At 38.1% G+C, this 24,003-nt stretch overlaps 2 protein-coding genes across 5 annotated transcripts in view; one reads left to right on the top strand and one right to left on the bottom strand.

The window, feature by feature from the left end:
• LOC137633230 (dentin sialophosphoprotein-like) overlaps window positions 1-2,540 on the top strand; it is a 7,378-nt gene extending 4,838 nt beyond the window's left edge. For both annotated transcript variants that reach the window (XM_068365423.1, XM_068365422.1), the window contains exon 2: window positions 1-2,540. This exon is cut by the window's left edge. In XM_068365423.1, coding sequence (XP_068221524.1) covers window positions 1-1,749 — 1,749 coding nt within the window. In that variant the 3' untranslated portion in view covers window positions 1,750-2,540.
• LOC137632768 (glutamate receptor ionotropic, delta-1-like) overlaps window positions 1-21,179 on the bottom strand; it is a 132,457-nt gene extending 111,278 nt beyond the window's left edge. For all 3 annotated transcript variants that reach the window (XM_068364848.1, XM_068364846.1, XM_068364849.1), the window contains exons 1-2: window positions 21,042-21,179; window positions 4,521-4,620 (exon numbers count right to left, since the gene is read on the bottom strand). The gene's annotated coding sequence lies outside the window, so the exon portion shown is untranslated. The remainder of the gene's footprint in view (window positions 1-4,520; window positions 4,621-21,041) is intronic.
• Between the last annotated feature and the right edge of the window lie 2,824 nt (window positions 21,180-24,003).

Here is a 24,003-nt window from a genome sequence, read left to right as displayed (position 1 = left end):
ATAACAAAGATGCAAGACGACCCAAGTAAAGAAGAAAGGATAACAAGGATGAAAAAGAGAGTAGATAAGCTCAAAGCGAAGTCTCAAAAGCTCCAAAATAAGGTCGATGGGTTACTGTCGAATTCAGGAGGAACAGGAGATGGCAAACTACATGATTCGAACGATAACGGTAACTACGATGGCATTAATTATCCAGATTGTTCTGATGATATTAATGGGAATAACAACGATGACAACAACAATAATCCTGATGATTCACCAGGTGATAATAATGGGGATAATTCACCAGATGATATGAATGGGGATAATTCACCAGATGATATTAATGGGGATAATTCACCAGATGATATTAATGGGGATGATTCACCAGGTAATAATAATGGGGATAATTCACCAGATGATATGAATGGGGATAATTCACCAGATGATATGAATGGGGATAATTCACCAGATGATATGAATGGGGATAATTCACCAGATGATTTTAATGGGGATGATTCACCAGGTAATAATTTCAACAACAGACCACGAAGCGCTAAGACCGAACGAAAGGCGTCCGGTGGTCCGGGCGGTTCTCAGAAGACTGAAAAGAAGCTGCAAAAGCTGACCTCGAAGGTGCAAAAGCAAGCCAAAGCAATTGAGAAAATGGAGAGGAAGATGTCACAGATGGGAGAGAAGCCAAACAAGGGAAAGAAGTTGGAAAAGATGCAACAGAAAGTAGATAAGCTCAGAACAAAGTCTGAAAAGCTCCAAAAGAAGATCGATGACCTACAATCAGATATGGAAGGAGCAGAGGGCGCCGGTGGCTCTGATAATCTTAATGATGGTACCGATTCAGGTAACTTTAACGGCAATGGGAATTCAGATGATATTAATTTCAATGGTAATAACGGTTCCCCAGATGATGTTGATTACATGGATGATGATAATGATAACGGTTACCTAGATGATGATGGTGACATGGATGATGATAGTTCCCCAGAAGATGATGGTTACACGGATGATGATAATGTTAACGGTTACCAAGATGATGATGGTGACATGGATGATGATAGTTCCCCAGAAGATGATGGTTACACGGATGATGATAATGTTAACGGTTACCAAGATGATGATGGTGACATGGATGATGATAGTTCCCCAGAAGATGATGGTTACACGGATGATGATAATGATAATGATAGCTACCTAGATGATGAAAATTATGATGATGGTCCTAACCCAGGTAAGGATAAAGATGATGGTCGTCACCCGGGTAAGGATAAAGATGGAGGTCGTCAGCCGGGTAAGGATAAAGATGGAGGTCGTCACCCGGGTAAGGATAAAGATGATGGTCGTCAACCGGGTAAGGATAAAGAAGGAGGTCGTCAGCCGGGTAAGGATAGGCCTAACGGTAATCAACCAAGAATGGGAAATCCAGAGAGACTTCAGAACAATGGCGAGGATCGTTGGAGGGGGAGGAAGAAGGGAGGCAATAAAGGAAAACGTAACAAAAACAAACAAGTTTTCTGTGGGACTCAAGGCCAACCTATTACCATCAACTCTGAAACTGGCGAAGTTAAACTCTCGGTTTACTTGAAGGATAAGAGGAAAGGAAGTGGAGGGAAGCCTTCAAGGCCTCAAGGCAATGGGAACATGGATGGTCCACCTGGTGAAGATGTCACGGGGGATTCTGCTGGAGAAGCTGAGGTGATGATTCCCTCGGAAGTTCAGTATACTTGTTCATGGAGTTCTTCCCCCACTAAATAACAAAAATACAAACAATTCCAATGTAGGTCCAACTGAAGTTTAATATAATTCGCCATGAAGTCCTGAGTCACCGTATAACTGAAGTTTAATATAATTCCCATGGACTCTTGAGTCACTGTACAACTGAAGTTTAATATAATTCCCCATGAAGTCCTGAGTCACTGTACAACTGAAGTTTAATATAATTCGCCATGGAGTCCTGAGTCACCGTACAACTGAAGTTTAATATAATTCGCCATGGAGTCCTGAGTCACCGTACAACTGAAGTTTAACACAATTCCCATGGACTCCTGAGTCACCGTACAACTGAAGTTTAATATAATTCCCATGGACTCCCGAGTCACCGTACAACTGAAGTTTAATATAATTCCCATGGACTCCCGAGTCACCGTACAACTGAAGTTTAATATAATTCCCATGGACTCCTGAGTTGTCGTACATCTGAAGTTTAATATAAATCCCATGGACTCCTGAGTCACCATACAACTGAAGTTTAATATAATTCCCCATGAAGTCCTAAGTCACTGTACAACTGAAGTTTAATATAAATCCCATGGACTCCTGAGTCACCGTACAACTGAAGTTTAATATAATTCCCATGGACTTCTGAGTCACCGTACAACTGAAGTTTAATATAATTTTCCATGGAATCCTGCATCACCATAATATAGTATTAAGAAACATATTCGACAAAGGCCTTTGTTTTGTTAAATAAATTTGTCAAAAGAATTTTTCGAAATCTAAGGAACAAAATAAACAAAATATTCTCACTGACAAAAAAAAAAAAATAATATTTGAATTTAAATTTTTTCAATAAGCTGCCAGGAATTTTTTTTCGAATTTATTCCGAGACAAAAATAGAAGATATTCTCATTGACAGAAAAAAAAAATAGAATTCTGGATTTTAATTATTTTCAATAAGGGGCCTGGACTTTTTTTTCCAAATTATACTCTAAACAGACATTGTCCTTGAAATATTTTCATAAGCATATTATAAATTTCCTCAATAAAAGGTTTATAATCAATAATTTTCCTCATTCATTCCCTTCATCCTCAAAAGCTTGTGTATATAAATAAAGCACTCCTAAAAGGTATATATCCCAGAGGTAATTTAATGTTGTTACTGTTCTTGTAATATTTTATTGATTGTTTGTTCTTCTCTTATAGTTTATTCATTTCCTTGTTTCCATTCCTCAATGGGCTATTTTTCCCTGTTGGAGCTTTTGGCCCTATAGCATCTTGCTTTTCCAACTAGGGTTTCATATATATATATATATATATATATATATATATATATATATATATATATATATATATATATATATATATATATATATACAGTATATATATAATTTATATATATATATATATATATATACAGTATATATATAATTTATATATATATATATATATATATATTTATATATATATATATATATATATATATATATATATATATATATATATATATATATATATATATATTTATATATATATATATATATATATATATATTTATATATATATATATATTTATATATATATATATATATATTTATATATATATATATATATATATATATATATATATATATATATACATATATATATACTGTATATATATATATATATATATATATATATATATATATATATATATGAAAACTGTGAATTCATGTGTTTGTGTATAACAGAATGTCATCAACTTACACAAATTCGGAGATACGAACACAAGTCAAACTAAAAATAACAAAGATAAAGTAATAATGTAATAAAATAATATATCATTTAATACAGTAACCAAAATGACCTTAGTAATAACCTGATACTTATTTCTAGGAGAAGGACACTCCAAAATCAAACAATTGTTCTCTAGTCTTGGGTAGTGCCATAGCCTCTGTACTATGGTCTTCCACTGTCTTGGGTTAGAGTTCTCTTGCTTGAGGGTACACTCAGGCAGACTATTGTATCTGATTTCTCTATTTCTAGAAGGACACTCCAAAATCAAACCATTGTTCTCTAGTCTTAGGTAGTGCTATAGCCTCTGTACTATGGTCTTCCACTGTCTTGGGTTAGAATTCTCTTGCTTGAAGGTACACTCAGGCAGACTATTTTATCTGATTTCTCTATTTCTAGGAGAAGGACACTCCAAAATCAAACCATTGTTCTCTAGTCTCGAGTAGTGCCATAGCCTCTGTACTATGGTCTCCCACTGTCTTGGGTTAGAGTTCTCTTGCTTGAGGGTACACTCAGGCAGACTATTCTATCTGATTTCTCTTCCTCTTGTTTTGTTAAAGGTTTTATAGTATCTATAGGAGATTTTTATTTTAATGTTGTTACTCTTCTTAAAATATTTTATTTTTCCTTCTTTCCTTTCCTCACTGGGCTATTTTCTCTGTTGGGGCCCCTGGGCTTATAGCATCCTGCTTTTCCAAGTAGGGTTGTAGCTTAGCAAGTAATAATAATAATAATAATAATAATAATAATAATAATAATAATAATAATAATAAACCCGGCTATTTGTTGACTTTTGTAGCTGGAAATCATTGGCATGGGATTCAGGTTAGGCCTACCCTGGGCTAAATTTGTTTAAAATTCGACTTACGAACAATTCGAATTACAAACAGCTTCTTGGAACCCATTAAGTTTGTAAGTTAAAAACCATCTGTATTAAGTATTGCTATAAAGTATTGACATTAACCAATTTAACAATCTGGAAAAGTTAAAATACTACAAAATCAGGATGTTGATGTTGATAAAGAATAATTTACCTTGTGATGAAAAGATGTTGAGGTTTTTATCTCAAAGAAATGTAAGTCAGTCCACATCTACTTCCGGTGTAAGCAGTATAAAGTTTTGGCAGACACCAATCTGAAATAAATTAAATTCGATTAAGCATCATGAATTAGAATGTCTATAATAGTTAAGCAACAAGCCTGAGATATCATTAATTCTATTAACGTAATAGAACTCCCATATATGATACATGGTTATCAGTAAAGACGAGAAAATTATATATTAAAATAAAAATAAATGATATACCAACACAAATATACATGAGCATCAGACATGAAAGAGTAAGAAAATAAATGGTGAATGATATCTTTGAATATTACAGCCTCTCTTGAACTTTTATTGTTATTGTTGTTGTTGTTGTTGTTATTACTTGCTAAGCTACAGCCCTAGTTGGAAAAGTAGGATGCTATAAGCACAAGGGCTCCAACAGGGAAAATAGCCCAGTGAAGAAAGGAAATAAACTACAAAAGAAGTACTGAAGAATTAAATTGAAATATTTTAAGAACAGTAACCACATAAAAATACTGTTTTCATATGTAAACTACTACTATTATTATTATTATTACTAGCTAAGCTACAACCTTAGCTGGAAAAGCAGGATGCTATAAGCCCAAGGGCTCTAACAGGGAAAAATAGCCTACTGATAAAGAAAACAAGGAAATAAACAAACTGCACGAGAAGTAATGAACAATCAAAATAACACATTTCAAGAACAGCAACAACATTAAAGTATATCTTTCATAAATAAACTACAAAAACAGAGATCCTTCAGTTCCACCTGGCCATCCTCTGTTCTGGAACTTCTGGATCAGATCCTAGATACAGAGGGTCAGGAAATAAAGGCCTTCCTGTACAGTAAATGATATTCGTTAGTTCCATAGCATACTCAGTACTTAGATAAGTAAGATCAAAGGATGTATGGTGAAAGGTTGTACAGTATAGCTTGCAAAGGTTCAAGGGTTATATAATACACAAGGTATAGGGCTGAGTAGTATCCAAATGAATTATTTAAGGACTAAGAATACTTATAAAATATTTAGTTACTTTTCCACATAAACCAATTACTTTACAATAGCTTCATGTGCATCCACTATACACACTTTCATACTTTCCGCAGGACGAGAGGCTTTAATTCCATACAAGTTACTCTAACTATACTATGAATATATTTGTTCCATACGGATAATGAGACCTCGGAAAATGTTTTTTTTTTCACTTTATTACAAAAAGGTTTGTGAATACATTTGTACACAGCCGATACTCTTAGGTGAGTACCTGGTCTAAAGCCCTGTCCACACGATCGTGCATACCAGGCGGGCAAACATTGATACCAGGCCACAATAGTTAGTGAAAATGAGGGTTGATGACGTCAGAAGCGAGAAAACTAAAGGCAGGGATCTGGCAACAATATATGATGCCAGATCCCTGTCTGTGGTTTTCCCGCTTCTGGCGTCATTATCCCTCATTCTTACTAGCTATTGTGGTCTGGTATCACTGTTTACCCGTCAGGTATGCACGATCATGTGGACAGGACTTACTGATCGCCCGAATGGTACTGACTAACCCTCGGCAAGTAAGATGCAATGTTGCTCTATCAATATGCTGAATCGTTAGGTTTTGTGGAATTCTCCACTGTGATGGAAATATACTGTCTCCAATAGGGTCTTCACACATTACGTTATGAAACTGGTTTACGACACTTATAACTGAGTTCAGTGATCGCGAACTTTCTTTTGTGACACTCATAGTACTCTTAAAAAGGTCATTAATCTTCCTGTATAAAACACATATGTTGCATACAAGGATTAAGACATATTTACGAGACTTTGGTTCCATATTCCTTGGTTTCCAAATGGAAGACTTGTGTGTATTGTCTGAAACATTTACTAAATACTAAGAACTCTATATAAAAGAAAATGAGCTCTTTAAAAAGTGCTAACAAACACATTACTTGCCAAGAGTATGATTAACTGCTTAGGTGTGAAGGTTTCCATAGCTGCTGTGCCATTGGAAAACCTCAGCCAGGACTTCGCACAACCAGAACTTATGGTGAAAGTTTGTATGATAACCAAAGGTCACAGAGTTGCTTCCTCAGTGATTTTAATATTTTGGAAGTGTTACAAACTTTATGGAGGTTGTCTGAGGGAAGAGGATATGTAACGGCTCCTCACTTATCCTTCCCCCCTAGTTTCCTAGACTGTGTTAAGTCTGTTAGGGGTGCAGATATCTATTGTTATCTACGGAAACGTCCCTGATTATACACGATATCTTAGGATAGTCATTCCGGGGGTTAGAACCCCGTGATACCTGACGATAATTCTCTCGTAATATCATTCGCAGGAATATCATACAGTATGAAGCTGCCGAAGGGACCTTCCATCAGGACGACATGCCATCATCCAAAAATAGATTTTTCCTACGTAAAAATCCGTTTAGAGGCTATACATTGAGTGCATGTGGTGTTGAAGCCAGTGATTTTAATCCTTTTTCATATTTTCTTGGTCTTTAGATTTTATCTTCTTTTGAACTTAGGACTCCCTTCTCAATTGATAGGGATGGTTTGGTTTTCTTTTCAGTACATACATTACCTCTGGTGACATTATCTCCATGAAGGCTTTTAAATTATACCGAAACAAATTGCTGGTAGCACTCGGGTACCCTGATGTTAAATACCGAGACAAATTGCTGGTAGCACTCGGGTACCTTGATGTTAAATACCGAGATTAATTGCTGGTAGCATTCGGGTACCTTTATGTTAAATACAGAGATCAATTGCTGGTAGCACTCGGGTACCCTGATGTTAAATACCGAGACAAATTGCTGGCCGGACTCATGTACCTTGATGTTAAATACCAAGACCAATTGCTGGTAGCACTCGGGTACCTTGATGTTAAATACCGAGATCAATTGCTGATAGCATTCGGGTACCCTGATGTTAAATACCGAAACAAATTACTGGTAGCACTCGGGTACCTTGATGTTAAATACCGAGACAAATTGTTAGTAGCACTCGGGTACAGTGAACCCTCGTTTATCGCGGTAGATAGGTTCCAGTCGCGGCCGCGATAGGTGAAAATCCGCGAAGTAGTGACACCATATTTACCTATTTATTCAACATGTATATTCAGACTTTTAAAACCTTCCCTTGTACGTAGTTCTGTTAACAAACTACCCTTTAATGTACAGAACACTTAATGCATGTACTACAGTACCCTAAACTAAAACAGACACAAATATTAAAGGTGATTTTATATCATGCATTTCCTAAACACGCTAAAAAGCACGATAAAAAATGGCAACCAATGTTTTGTTTACATTTATCTCTGATCATAATGAAGAAACAAACTGGAGGTAGAGCTTTGCTTATTACCCAGACATATTTCCCATACTTTTCCCTTAGAACTACATCACATCTTCCTACTTTAGATATATATATATATATATATATATATATATATATATATATATATATATATATGTATATATATATATATATATATATATATATATATATATATATATATATATATATATATGTGTGTGTGTGTATATATATATTTATATGTATACACATATACATACCTACATATATACATAAATACATGCATTCATATATATATATATATTACTGTATATATATGGGTTATGGAAAAAATCCGCGAAGTGGTGAATCCGCGATGGTCGAACCGCGAAGTAGCGAGGGTTCACTGTACCTTGATGTTAAATACCGAGACTAATTCCTGCTAGCACTCAGGTACCTTGATGTTAAATACCGAGACCAATTGCTGGTAGCACTTGGGTACCTTGATGTTGAATACCGAGATCAATTGCTGGTAGCACTCGGGTACCTTGAGGTTAAATACCGAGACAAATTGCTGGTAGCACTTTGGGTACCTTGATGTTAAATACCGAGACAAATTGCTGGTAGCACTCGGGTACCTTGAGGTTAAATACCGAGACAAATTGCTGGTAGCACTCGGGTACCCTGATGTTAAATACCGAGACAAATTGTTGGTAGCACTCAGGTACCTTGATGTTAAATACCGAGACAAAATTGCTGGTAGCACTAGGGTACCTTGAGGTTAAATCCCGAGACAAATTGCTGGCAGGACGCATGTACCTTGATGTTAAATACCAAGACCAATTGCTGGTAGCACTCGGGTACCTTGATGTTAAATACCGAGACAAATTGCTGGTAGCACTCGGGTACCTTGATGTTAAATACCGAGACAAATTGCTGGTAGCACTCGGATACCTTGATGTTAAATACCGAGATCAATTGCTGATAGCATTCGGGTACCCTGATGTTAAATACCGAGACAAATTGCTGGTAGCACTCGGGTACCTTGATGTTAAATACCGAGACAAATTGCTGGCAGGACTCATGTACCTTGATGTTAAATACCAAGACCAATTGCTGGTAGCACTCGGGTACCTTGATGTTAAATACCGAGATCAATTGCTGGTAGCACTCAGGTACCTTGAGGTTAAATACCGAGACAAATTGCTGGTAGCACTCAGGTACCCTGATGTTAAGTAGAGACAAATTGCTGGCAGGACTCATGTACCTTGATGTTAAATACCAAGACCAATTGCTGGTAGCACTCGGGTACCTTGATGTTAAATACCGAGATCAATTGCTGGTAGCACTCGGGTACCCTGATGTTAAATACCAAGACCAATTGCTGATAGCACTCGGGTACCATGATGTTAAATACCAAGACTAATTCCTGGTAGCACTCGGGTACCTTGATGTTGAATACCGAGACAAATTGCTGGTAGCATGCGGGTACCTTGATGTTGAGCACAATGGATGACTTGCTGGGCTAACACTACGAATGTGAGTATAGCTACTGCCTAAGTATGTTACTGACGAAATGGAAAGCCAAAATGTGCAAAATTAAAATTTTTTCCTCCGTGGTCCACCTTGCTTACAAAAGAACTACTTCAAATAACTTCTAACAGTAGTACCTATTTGGTTGGCCATGTTTAAGTGAACCAGCAGATGGCAAGACCACTGTATAGACTGGACTTGAGTATTTTTAAGATATTACAAAGCTAATATTAATTCCCAATAGTTCCAAGCTTTTGCTATATTGTATTTTACACTTAATTAATTTATGAGACCTATCTAAAATGCATCATATCTAAAAATGTAACAAAAAATCTACCAGACGAGTGTTAAATTCTGGTAAGTTGAGGTCTGACAGGTATAGTCAGGTTCCAAATCTCATAAAAGTGATTTTTTAATTGGGGGTGGTAGTTTTCCTGCCAAAATTATGAAAATTCATATCTAGGGGTATTTCGATATGATAAATCCATTGCAGCATGGTGCCAAAGCGAGAAATGACCGGAAATGGATCAAAATGGCATCTGTTTCAAGATGGCTGCCATTTCGTGTAATATCTGTATAGATAAACATATTTTGTCAGTTTGACTGAACAAAGTGATCTACACTTAATATGTATACCTCAGTGAGTTCATTTTTAATGATTTAATTGAATGAACACATTCTTGTTGCCTTAAATCCAAGATGGCCGCCAAAACAGAGGGTTTAGACTATCTCTGTAATTTACGGAATTGTCTCCATTGATTGCAATTTTTCACAAATGATATGGAAACATCAGTACTGATTTTGAACAATGTTACACAGATTGCAGCATCACAATTAGTAGTTTTTAATAACATATAGTTATATGTAATGAATATATTTTATTGTAACTGGTACTACTTCACATGGGATACGATATTATGTTGAACTAGGTATCAAAAAGTAGTCTAGCTGCGGGCGGCTAATGCAGGTGCAACTGATGATAAACTTAAACAAAAGTGCACACAGGCTCAAAAGTTAAAACTTAATTCACTTTTAACATAAAACATTTGCTAATTTTTTAAACTGTCCACAACTGCTAAAACAAACTAGACAAAATTATTTATGCATGGCTGGTCTTCTTTGGATCTCTTATGACAAAGGATTGTACATTGAAGTTTAGATTTGAAACAACTGCACTTGTTTGATTGGCAGCCAGTTTTACAATTACATGACACCATTTCAATGACAGCGTCTGGAATGGGATGATTTGTCATCATAACTGGTATCAATTTCTGTTTCTCACTATCTAAGTTGAACCCCACGGAGATCAGAGCATTTGTTTTCATTTCAAGTACAGGCTCAGTAGCATTTTGCCATACATGCGCTTGAAGGAAGGCACGAGAGATGTGCAGCCGAGCTGCATCACTAGTAGGGGGTATTTCTTCTGGGCGATTGGTAGTCAATATACTCTTAACTCGCATGGCGTCCAACGATGATGACTGGTTGTCTTTGTACAATCTGCACATGAAGACTTCAACGTGCTTGTAGTCAATTTCAGATGGGCTTTTAAGGTTAGTATTGTCCAGAAGATTGTGGAAATCCTTAAAAGTATTCCATGCAGTTGATTTGCCAATGCCATATATATAACTCGTGGTATCACATCCAGTTAAAGAGTGAAGAAGGGGGATAGATATAGGATCCATGCCTTGGCTTATGATTCCTTCTACCACAAATTTGATGTCTGTGATCTTTTGTTCTTTTCCAATCTGCTGCTGTAAATACACTTTCCTATTTCCAAAATGTTTGTAGTTGGCAAGAAGAATCACAAATACATCAGTATCCTGTGACACTACCACAATATGTTCCGCGGTTGAATTGACTATGCTTAATACCATACGGGTATCTGCTTCCTCATGGTCAGACTCCATGCTATCTAACTGTATGCCCAAAGAGGATGAACGGACATCCATGGGGTCTTCAAATGCCCCAGAGACAACAATAATCTTATCTTGAGGTGCATTTTTGATGAGAGTATCACCAAGGAGCTGCTGCAGAGCAATCTTGTTATCATTTATGCTCAAAAAGCTTTTGAAGTTGTCACCTTGAGGCAGGTTTACTTCTGGGGAAATTACTTTTGGCACCGCTTTGCGTTTTTGTTTTCTTTTTCCTTGTTTGTCTTTGGATTTAGAGGCCCTAGCACTTCGTGTGTCATCTTTGATGGAAGTTCCATCATAGCGGTCCATCACAATGTCTATCCTTGTGCTTGGAAACTTATATACCCCCTTGCAGTACTCTGTAGCAAATTCTCCGAATGTACTAATCGATTTAGTTGAAACCCTGTAGACATACGCCATCCCATCAACAACATGCTGTGAAGAAGTGGGGTCTATTTGGGGAACAATTTGGGAAGGCTGAACTTTTGCAGTTTCACAAATGTTGTTGACTAGATCTGACTTGTTTCCTTTCCTCATGGTCTTATCTGTATAAAACAGTGCAATGGGGACAGACATCATTTCATGCTTTGCGATATGTTGCAGATCTACTGGCCTTCCAGCTTCATATGCTACACAGAGACGCTGTAGCACACCTCTGTTTGCATTTACAACTTTATTTTGCTTAGAGCCTGTTTGGTCCACTTCAAATAAGTTAGAAAAAGTGGGACTTTTCATTTTCTTCATTGCAGCACTGAATAGTACACTTGGTTTAGACTGTCCAATAGCGCGAACAAGCCTTTCCTTCATAAACCTTTTCACCTCTTCCTGGCCTTTAGATTCACTTTCTAATAATGACTCTTGGGATGATCAGTTTCCTGAAAGATATCATCTAGTATAGCCAACGCCGCTGTTATGCAGGCTGGCCTCTCTACCTTGTTTTTCCAGAGTTCACATTGTGATTTTATGTCTTGAATATTTGTAACATCAGAAACAGGCTTATTTTTCCTAAACTTTGTCTTTGGGTCCTTCTTATCATTTTGACAAACAAAGCACTTCTGCTCATAATCAAACCGTGCTGGGCGCTTGGCCGATGACGCCATATCCCTAGTTATTATACTTCTACGATGCAGTTATTTCACAACCTATTGCTGAAATGAGAACATATTATTACCCCAAACTATCTATACTAATATAATTTATATGAAAACATCATAAACGTTGTCCTGTAAAATGAATAATCAGTTTGATTTTGTGAATATTTAAACAAAAAATGTAGAAATTCAAAAAATAAAGGGCAATGTTAACGTATACATTTTAGTGGCCATCTTGAATTTAAGACTACACAAATTCATAAAATCAATAAAATTACTTGAAATAGACTCGTTTAGTCCCAAACAGTAAAAACAGATAATTTTGTTCAATGAAATGGACAAAATATTGTTATCTTCGCAGAAATGGTACGAAATGGCGGCCATCTTTAAATGGACGCCATTTTGAGCCATTTCTGTTCATTTTTCGCTTTGGCACCATGTTGCAATGGATTTGTCATGTCAAAATCTCCCAAGATAGAAAATTTCATAATTTTGGCAGAAAAACTACCACCCCAATGGAATTTTTAGTTTTGGACCCTGACTAGTAGAGGTATTGAAGATATGTTTCTCACTAAGTAAGAGGGACTTTTTTCTTAAACGAACACAAATAGAATAAAATAAACATTGTACTGGAAAATTAAAATCTTGGAAAAGTATATATAAAAAGAAAATAGTTACCCCCCTAAAATATACTAACATAAACTAAGAGCAAAAAATGAAGAACAGCACCTGATCCTAAGGTGGTTTAAAAACTCACATTAGCTAGCCAGAAATGCAAAGAAATAACTAAGTCTGCCTCTCGAAGGCCAGAGGAACCAAAATTAACCAGACACCCCAGTAAATAAAATACGTACTGTTTAATTGGTAGTTACAGGTTCTGATTTACCATAACGATATCAAATGCTAATACACATAGGAACCAGAATTAACCAAACACTCCAGTAAATAAAATACGTACTGTTCGATTGATAGTTACAGGTTCTGATTTACCATAAAGATATCAAATGCTAAAACATTATAGGTAATCCCTTCTCATTATTGTTTGGATTTGACTCATATGTATGAAATTCATGGACATTAACTGCCTTTTTACTCTACTTTAGGTATTAGGTATTGTCTGCCATAGGTCAAATTTCTGATGCAAAATATGGTATCCAAGTTACGTGTAAATTGGTGCAGATTGGAGCTCCGCATGGTGTCAGGAATTGCTCTTCTGTTAAAAGTTCTATATGATTTTCAGTGTTTATTAACATAATATATCAGGGTTTTTACATAAGACTATGTACTTTCAATACACACAGTTTTAAAAAATTCAATATAGTTACATAAATTCCAAAGTTTCTTGGTTAATCAATAAAATTTATCAGTTACATTAACAGGCATTCAATTTTTTCAGTTATGGTATACACAATTTCAGAGTAAACTGATTAGCCAATCATTCATTGTCTTGAGTTCCAATGCAGTTTTAGATAATAAAATGAAACATTCAAGGAAAATAATGTTAGCTAAAACATGCTCCCACATACTTCTCAGATTAAGTGCTTCCTGGAGTCTCTCCTCTTTCTAGAAACTTCATTTAACTTAGGAGGGAATCCACCATCACCAACTATAAGCCTATCTGTCTCTGCTACTTTCTCATGATCACAGATTTGATTATGTGAAAGGTTATATCATGGACTCAATAACTCCATTTCATCATCCTCATCACTAGTTGCTACTGATAATTCCATAGGCGATTCATGGTTGTTAACAGAACCTGTCTCTACTTCTGGCTGATGACCACTACTTGGAGAATTGGAGAGGCCATTTGATGTACCTACCGAATCGGTTTCTTCGGGATCCTCTTCACTCGTTTTTATCATCAGACGACCCTCTGAATCCTCATCTGCACTATCTGTTTCTTCGTTATATCTGATCCATTTCCCCCGTGCATATGATCCGCATTTGTATCTTGGCATGCAAGGTACTAGGAGATGGCTACTGATTCCAGGAGGTCTTGTGGTTTCTCTTCCAAAGAAATCAAATGCCTTTATTATGCTCGAGTTCACTATGATTTGGTCCTCTAGTTGTACGTCATCAGTTACCTCGTTGTGGTTCTTGTCGGTCGTGTTTGTACTGAACTCTCCGTTAGGGTTACTATAGTTAACATCCTCTGCAGGATGCTGGTTTAAAGGATGGTGGAGTATAGGTTGATCCAAAGGATGGTGGAGACTATGTTCATCCAAAGAATGGTGGGGATTATGTTGCTCCGTAAACTTCTGATTTTTGTCTAAAGAATATCTCATGTAATACTGGTCCAATGATAGCTGACAGTGGTCAAAAGATTGCTGGAGATCCTGTTGGTCCTGAGGATGGTCTTGGTCTAAAGTATGCTGGAGATCCAGTTGGTCCGGAGTATGGTCTTGGTCTAAAGTATGCTGGAGATCCTGTTGGTTCATAGACTGTTGTTGTTCAAGTAAGGATTGATTTTGGTCAAAAGTATGCAGGAGATTCTGTTGGTCTAGAGGCTGATGTTGGTCTAAAGGATCCTCGAGATCCTGGTGGTCTAGAGGCTGATGTTGGTCCAAAGGATCCTCGAGATCCTGGTGGTCTAGACGCTGATGGTGGTCCAAAGGATCCTCGATATCTTGGTGGTCTAGAGGATATTGGTGGTCTAGAGGATGATGTTGGTCCAAAGGATCCTCGAGATCCTGGTGGTCTAGAGGCTGATGTTGATCCAAAGGATCCTCGAGATCCTGGTGGTCCAGAGGCTGATGTTGGTCCAAAGGATCCTCGACATCCGGCTGATGTTGGTCCAAAGGATCCTCGACATCCGGCTGATGTTGGTCCAAAGGATCCTCGACATCCGGCTGATGTTGGTCCAAAGGATCCTCGATATCCGGCTGATGTTGGTCCAAAGGATCCTCGATATCCGGCTGATGTTGGTCCAAAGGATCCTCGACATCCGGCTGATGTTGGTCCAAAGGATCCTCGATATCTGGCTGATGTTGGTCCAAAGGATCCTCGACATCCGGCTGATGTTGGTCCAAAGGATCCTCGACATCCGGCTGATGTTGGTCCAAAGGATCCTCGACATCCGGCTGATGTTGGTCCAAAGGATCCTCGACATCCGGCGGATGCTGGTCTAAAGGGTCCTCAAGATCCTGGTGGTCCAGAGGCTGATGTTGGTCCAAAGGATCCTCGACATCCGGCTGATGTTGGTCCAATGGCTCCTCGAGATCCTGGTGGTCTAGAGGATGATGTTGGTCCAAAGGATCTTTGATATCTTGGTCTAGAGACTGATGTTGGTCCAAAGGATCCTCGAGATCCTGGTGGTCCAGAGGCTGATGTTGGTCCAAAGGATCCTCGAGATCCTGGTGGTCTAGAGGCTGATGTTGGTCCAAAGGATCCTCGAGATCCTGGTGGTCTAGAGGCTGATGTTGATCCAAAGGATCTTCGAGATCTTGGTGGTCCAGAGGCTGATGTGGGTCTAAACAATTCTGACTAGTTTGTGTGTGTACAGACTGCTGATGTTGGCCCAAAGGAACTTGTATATCCTGGTGGTCTAGGGGCTGATGTTGGTCCAAAGGATCCTCGAGATCCTGGTGGTCCACAGGCTGATGTGGGTCTAAACAATTCTGAATAGTTTGTGTGTGTGCAGACCGCTGACGTTGGTCCAGGGATGATTGATGGACCAAATGTCGATGTAAATACTGTTGGTGCAAATACTGCTGTTGCGCCAAAGGATGCTGGGAATTGTGTTGGTCTAGAGGCTGATGTCGATGCACAGACTGCAGATACTGGCCTACGGGATGCCGCAAGGGATGCTGCAAGGGATGCTGAGCTATGGGAAGCTGAACATGATGCTGGTTCAAGGGATGCTGAAGATAACGCTGATCTGACTGATTCTGGAGATGACGTTGATCCAATGGATGTATACGATGCTCGACCAAAGGATGACGGAGACTGTGTTGAGCTAAAGGATACGAAGGAGAAGGAAGCCGAGCCTGAGCTTGATAATGGTTCAAGGGATATTGGAGAGGAATCCGATGAGTAGAATGTTGATATTGCCGGTGTACAGGATGTCGGAGATGATGAATATTGTATTGGACATATTGCATCACAGGCTGCTGGAGAGACTGGGCCTCAGGATGCTGTTGGTTTGAATCCAAAGGGGGCTGTGGCTGCTGCTGTTGGCTATCATTCTTAGGACCCAATGAGTCTATAGATAGATAAATAGAATTGCATAAGTACACAACACATGCAGTTAAAATTGAAAAATTAAATTTTCTCAAACACCCTTACATTCTTCTCATCTCATTAAGTTTACCTGATAATATTCTCCCTAACTTCTACAATGCCACAATATATTTTGGCAATAATTAATATCATAAATAACACCACCACCAAATGCAGCTGTTTCTTGTCCACTGTAGGACAAAAGCCTTAGACAAGTCTTTATTTATGTCTGGGGTTTGGTCATTTCACCTCCACGCTGGCTATTGTGGATTAGTGATGGCAGGAGACTTTAGTCTGATTGCTCACAGCAAACCAACCTACTATGGGGGACTCAGACTGGTGCAGCTCTGCTGATCATGGTGATACACAAACCCTTTTACCACGTTAAGGTATCCCCACTCAGAAGGAGAATATTGTACTATAGTAAATTTGGAATTCAAATTTAGTCAAGTACTATCTGTAGTGAATTCTTTTTATATAAGATAATGAATTGATCAATTTATGGAAATTGGGCAGAGAAGTCCATTAAGGGCCGAGGTGCAACTGAGGGAATGTCCAGCTGTTGCTATGAAGTAGAAGTTAAAAGACGTTGGACAGCAAGGATGTCACAAAGACCATTTAGAGATGTATACAGTGCCCTACATGAGGTACACTGACGACAATATGTACAGGATCTTACAGCCTTTGAACTCTTAACTTCTGAAGAAAACTGCCAGGACATGGATGACAAACTTAAAGTGTCAGAAAAAGGAGGGATATTCTAAAAGCGAGAAACACTCGGATATTTAAACACTCTACATAGAGCATATATCCTGATGAGTAACTTCAATGGTCAATCTAACAGGGGACACAACGTCCTTTACAACTGGCATCACCAAGAGACACTGGCACTGGGGGCCTACCTGAAAGAAATTAGGAGGCAAAAACCTTCCTTAGGTCACACTCCTCTTCACCAATAACACAAATGAGAAGAGCCTCCAACCTCTGATGTGGTCCGGCAAATGCAAAAAGAGGAAAAAAAAAAAAACCTAAGCCAGCAGAACCTGAAATATGCTGACGTAGCTCCAAGGGCTCCTTGCTCCTGACACCTAATCTCCAGGGACAGAGCCAGGAAAAAGCAAAGCTATCTTCCTAATCTTGAAGCATATGTCTGACACTGCATAGAAGGCCACGACCTACACTCAACACATGGGGATGACTGTGAACAATCACACCCCTAGCAAGAAGCACAGAGAGTTGATCTATAGCTTGTTTGCCAAAAACCAGATGCTAAGTCCATACTCCCTCTTACAAGTACCTTGCTTCACATTGCAACAATAGCAAACACTTCCTGAAAGAAAAATTAAATGAAAAGTTTGATTAGGGCGCATCAGTACATCTGTCCTCAATGAGGCCGAAAATAGAAGTGAAGAGATTTTGATCGACAAGAGGCTGGGAATCCTCGCCCTGCCCCTCCCCCCCCCCCCCCATCCCTTAACTGCTCATTAAAATGTCCAGCTCATGCTAAAAACATTTTGACTACCTGATGAACAATGATTTGTATTTTGCGTAGGAACAAATACATGCGCTTTAGCGAGATAAGTGGAAAACAGTGGGAATCACTGTTCCATTAGTTAAAACTGCATCACATCAGTTCACATGAAAGATTCATGTAATGGTAATCTGCATAGTCTATAACATACTTTATTCAAAATACAAATGAACTCAAATCCAGAAAGGCAAAAATTCAACTCCTCTAATACAGTAACATCGATAGCTTCTGCCTGAGGGAAAATAAAAACATTAAGCAAATATCAGAATCAGGAAATATAACAACTCCAATGGAGAATTCTAAAGGGACTTTTAAGTAATTTAGATACCTTTGAATACTAAGAAAAACTATTCAATTTAGCTTAAATCATACACATCCGAGTGTTACAACAGGGAGACTGGGCAAGCCTGTTCTCACGCTGACTCCACATGAATGGAGAGTGCGCCATAGGAACACTCACCTGAGCACTATCCCAGGGCAAGCCTGTCCTTCTCAGCTTGGTGGGTGAATGCTTGCCTGAACGCTACTCAGGGAACCCGTCCTCATGCTGAGCTGCGAACCGATTACGAAGGGAGAGCACATTGAGGCAACACTTGCTAGAACACTACCCCACAGATTCTACAAAGGAAGTGGATACGCTGCTGAGGACGAGGAACCAGAGGGGGAGAGACTGAACAGAAGGGACTCCCTCCAGTTGGCTTTAGAGGTGAAGTGCCACCACCACCCCCGGCAGGAAAAAATACACTATCCTGCTGCGCCCCACAAACCATCACCTCTAGTAACCTGTTCTTTGACAGGGAACTCGAAAGTCCCAGGGATAGCCACAGCAGATGCAAAGCATCAAGTGATGCGGAATCCCCAGGGGAGGAAAATTCTGCTGCCTCACTAGGGAAGATGGGAAGAACTTCCTGACCAGAGGGTTGTATGAGAGGTAAACTGCCATTGCTCTTGCTCAATTGACCGCTGATGGAGGCCGAACAAGAACAGGAAGAGGGGAGGATGACCACTACCGAAACTAGTTACATAGAGATGCCGTCACGCAGGAGTGTCCTCTGTATGAAGGATCCATCTCCAACAGACATATACTACTTCAAGAGCAGGCCGCCATGTCAGGACTCGCCTGCATGTTGGCACGCTCAAGGTTAACCACTCGTGCTTGAAACGAAAAAGAAAGTTATCAAAGTCCTTAGGAAAGCCAGTTCCAGAAACATGGAATAGAACATCCACTCTCAACCACTGCTAAAATCAAAGTGGGGTTGTTGTGAGGGGGGGGGGGATGGTGGGGCTTCACCGTTACCCACTGGTAACAACTGGACCAGTTGTTAACACATCGTCAAAAGTTTTTATAGTCGTGTTCCTCTCTGCGCTAATTTTTATCTCCTAAATAAAGAATGAGGGTTTGTAGTCGTGTCAAAACTAAGCCACATCAAGATGTCACAGTGAAGTTACTTTGTCTGGCGACCGCAACCAATCAGCTATTACTACTACCCCATAAAGAGTTTAATCGGTCTTTGCAGCTTCCCTGAAGTCATATTCCTATTAAAGGACAGAAGTTTGTATTCTAGTATGAACAAACACACCATAGGCAAGGCTAGGCCAATATGCCCTGGAAAGCAAAAGTCTAAGAATTAGTCTAGATCAGGTTAACTTTATTTTGCACTCTCGTGTCTCCATGACATTGGTTGATAATGATACTACCCACATACTAGATTAAGGTAACTTGCCTTGAAGCTCGCACAGAATGAAATTGATGCTAGATGCACAAGCCCTAAGAGAGGTTAGGTTAGTTTGAATACATATATACACATCAATAACACTAAATTGCCTATGTGCAAGTCTCAAACTATTGAAGATTAACCAAACTTTGTACTCTCATGCATGAACAAAATTAATTACAGATTAGTTAGACCTATCGGTTAATATACGATACTTTAAATTTCTAGCAAAACTGGAATTGGCATTGAGAAATGGACGATACTAACTAGTTTAGCATGTTTTTTCTGTACGATTAATGGAGGCTGGGACATAACACCTTACGTCTTGATCAAATAAATCGTGAACACCATTTCACTGTCCAAGCCCATTGTTTACTTTTGATTGACAGATTATGTGTTAGTAGCAATACTAAAAAACCTATGTTATGATGTGTTAGTAGCAATATTACATTAAGTTATGATGTGTTTGTAGCTATAGTACAGTAGCTAAGTTATGATGTGTTAGTAGCAATAATACAACACCTAAGTTATACCGAGTTAGCAGCATTACTGCATTCAAGCTATGATGTTCTAGTAGCAATACTACAATACGTAAATTAAAAAGTGTTAGTAGCAATACAACAACTAAGCTATGATGTGTTAGTAGTAGTAATACAACATCCAAGTTATGATGTGTTAGCAGCAATACTACATCTAAGTTATGATGTGTTAGTAGCAATACTACAACACCTAAGTTATGATGAGTTAGTAGCAATACTAAAAAAAATTGTGTTAGTAGCTATACCACATCTAAATTATGATGTGCTAGTAGCAATGCTACATTAAGTTATGGTGTGTTAGTAGCAATACTACATTACGGTATGATGTGTTAGTTGCAATACTACAATATCTAAGTTATGAAGTGTTAGTAGCAATACAACATCTAAGTTATAATGTGTTAGTAGCAATACTACAACACTCGAAGTTGCTATGTGTTAGTAGCAACACTGCAACACCAAAGTTATGGTAAGTTTTATTACTCTACAACTGATAGTTCCAATAATTTTGAACTTTCCCATTACTATTTTTCCATGGAAATAAATTTATGGCAATAACACTATAATTTAAAAACAGTTTCTCTGATTTTGGTTTGAATCCATCTTTATCATCTATCAAAAGGCCACCTAACCTAATGTAGGCTATACGCAATCTCACCTGCAGGCATTTTCATTGCAATCTTCCGGTATCTTCTTTCCATGTTTTATACAAAATATCACTTTTTTGACACTATAGAAATCTAAAACGATTAAAATTCGGTTATTTACAATTAAAAAAACGATAAAATTATTTTCTAAAAGTTCCCACACATCCCTAGCAGGCTGCAGCCTGTACCAAAATGTAAACAAAAAATATATATCAAGGATTAAGGAATGGCGGAAATGTAGCCTCATGTTTGTAAGCGGGTGGTGCATAAATCTTCCAATAGATGGCAGTAAGGCTCGTGCGCATCTCTCTTTTTTTTCAATCTTATTCTTCTTTCTCTTTAATATGAAGAGAGACTAGTTTTTTTATTGCAAGACTTTAATCAGCTTGAGTTCATTAACAATATTAACAGGCTATAACTACCTTGAAGTTTTTATAGTTTATATATGAAAGGTCAATTTTAATGTTCCTGTTCTTAAAATATCTGATCTTAATTGTTCATTACTTCTCATGTAGTTTTTCATTTCCTTGTTTCCTTTCTTCACTGGGTTATTTTTCCCCGTTGGAGGGTTTAGGCTTATACCATCCTGCTTTTCCAACTAGTGTTGTAGCTTAGCTAATAATAATAATAATAATAATAATAATAATAATAATAATAATAATAATAATAATAATAATAATGTGTTGTAGCTTAGTTAGTAGTAGTATTAATAATAATAATAATAATAATAATAATAATAATAATAATAATAATAATAATAATAATAATGTGTTGTAGCTTAGCTAGCAGTATTAATAATAATAATAATAATAATAATAATAATAATAATAATAATGTGTTGTAGCTTAGCTAGTATTAATAATAATAATAATAATAATAATAATAATAATAATAATAATAATAATGTGTTGTAGCTTAGCTAATAATAATAATAATAATAATAATAATAATAATAATAATAATAATAATATCTCATCCATTGATGATCTCCTAACAGTGGACAGGAGCAGAACAGGTCTCTAGTAACTCCCAGATACACAAAAAAAGTAAAAAAAAGTATAAAAAGTATAAAAAAGTATATAAAAAGTAGTTGATATCAACCTGTTCCAACTTCACACGATGCGAAGACTCTCGGGTAGATTGCAACCCTGGGGGGGGGGGGGGGGGGGAAATTGAAGAAGGAGCCCCAGCCAGGGTTGCCAATTTTTCCAAATAAGAAAAGGCCAACGTCTGATCAACTGTAGCTTTAAAAGGCCAACCTAATAGTAGAAAAGGGCCGAAAATATAGCATTTAAGCCTAACCCATTTACAAAAAGGGCAAAATTTAGATATCTAGCACAATAAGGACAAATTTGGAGTTTTTTGGCCCCAAAAAGGCCAAACTGGCAACCCTGGCCCCAGCTGGGGGAGAGGTTACTGGGGGTAGTATTATAAAGATAGATTTTATCTTCCCGTTTTCTTTGTCGCTGACGTTTAAGGAGAGTGATTGTGACGTCCGCTTGTCAGTGTAGCAAAGTTAAAACGTTATGCATAACTGCTCTAAGACATTAATAAATCTCTCTCTCTCTCTCTCTCTCTCTCTCTCTCTCTCTCTCTCCTCTATCAAAGTCCCTCTACCTGTATATCGGTAAATCTTCAAGTTATCTCTCTCTCTCCATCTACCGTAAGTCCGTCTATCTATCTATCTACTGATTTTCAAGTTCTCTCTCTCTCTCTCTCTCTCTCTCTCTCTCTCTCTCTCTCTCTCTCTCTCTCTCTCTCTCTCTCGTTCAAGTAGCCCATCGCCACCGAAATATACGTAATGAAGATATCAGGTTCCAGAGCAACACCTCTCTCTCTCTCTCTCTCTCTCTCTCTCTCTCTCTCTCTCTCTCTCTCTCTCTCGTTTTTCAAAATACCGTACCCTCTCTCTCTCTTCATGTTTTTTGAAATAGCTCTCTTTCTTGTTTTCTTGCTTTTCGAAATACCACTCTCTCTCTCTCTCATTTGTGCCAGTAGCCCCTCGCTACCGAAATATACGTAATGAAGATATCAGGTTCCAGAGCATCACCTCCCCCCTCTCTCTCTCTCTCTCTCTCTCTCTCTCTCTCTCTCTCTCTCTCTCTCTCTCTCTTGTTCAAGTAGCCCATCGCTACCGAAATATACGTAATGAAGATATCAGGTTCCAGAGCATCACCTCTCTCTCTCTCTCTCTCTCTCTCTCTCTCTCTCTCTCTCGTTTTACGACAGACACATTCACTCTCGCCAGTGTGGGAACAAGGTTGACGATGCACCGTAATGGCCGTTTAGAACTAGTTTTCCTTAAAGCCATTTAATGAACATTTCACACGACAACATCATTACGGATGACCTCAATTTCGAACGTCTGAAATGGATTTCTTTGGGCCATTTGGAAGCGTTATGAAGTTATGAAGTGTTGGTAGCAATACTACAATATCTAAGTTATGAAGTGTTGGTAGCAATACTGCAATATCTAAGCTATGAAGTGTTGGTAGCAATACTGCACTATCTAAGCTATGAAGTGTTGGTAGCGATACTGCAATGTCTAAGTTAGGATGTGTTGGTAGCAATACTGCAATATCTAAGCTATGAAGTGTTGGTAGCAATACTGCAATATCTAAGCTATGAAGTGTTGGTAGCAATACTGCAATATCTAAGTTATATGAAGTGTTGGTAGCGATACTGCAATATCTAAGTTATGAAGTGTTAGTGGCAATACTGCAACACCTAAGTTGCATGAATGGCAGAGGTGAGGGACAGTGACATTGCCCTATCGAGTAGGACAAAGCCCTTGAGACTGATCATATATACATATGATCAGCGCCCAAGCCCCCTCTCCATCCAAGCTAGGTCCAAGGAGGGTCAGGCAATGGCTGTTGATGACTCAGCAGATAGACCTATAGGCTCCCCCAAACCCCTCATTTTTAGCTCAAAATGATGGTGAGGTTGCAGTGACCACAGAAACTAATGAGC

The sequence above is a fragment of the Palaemon carinicauda genome, chromosome 42 (assembly GCF_036898095.1).
Source record: "Palaemon carinicauda isolate YSFRI2023 chromosome 42, ASM3689809v2, whole genome shotgun sequence".
Taxonomy (NCBI): Eukaryota; Metazoa; Arthropoda; class Malacostraca; order Decapoda; family Palaemonidae; genus Palaemon; species Palaemon carinicauda.
Note: the sequence above shows the minus strand (reverse complement) of the source record. Positions and strands in the feature narration are given on the sequence as shown.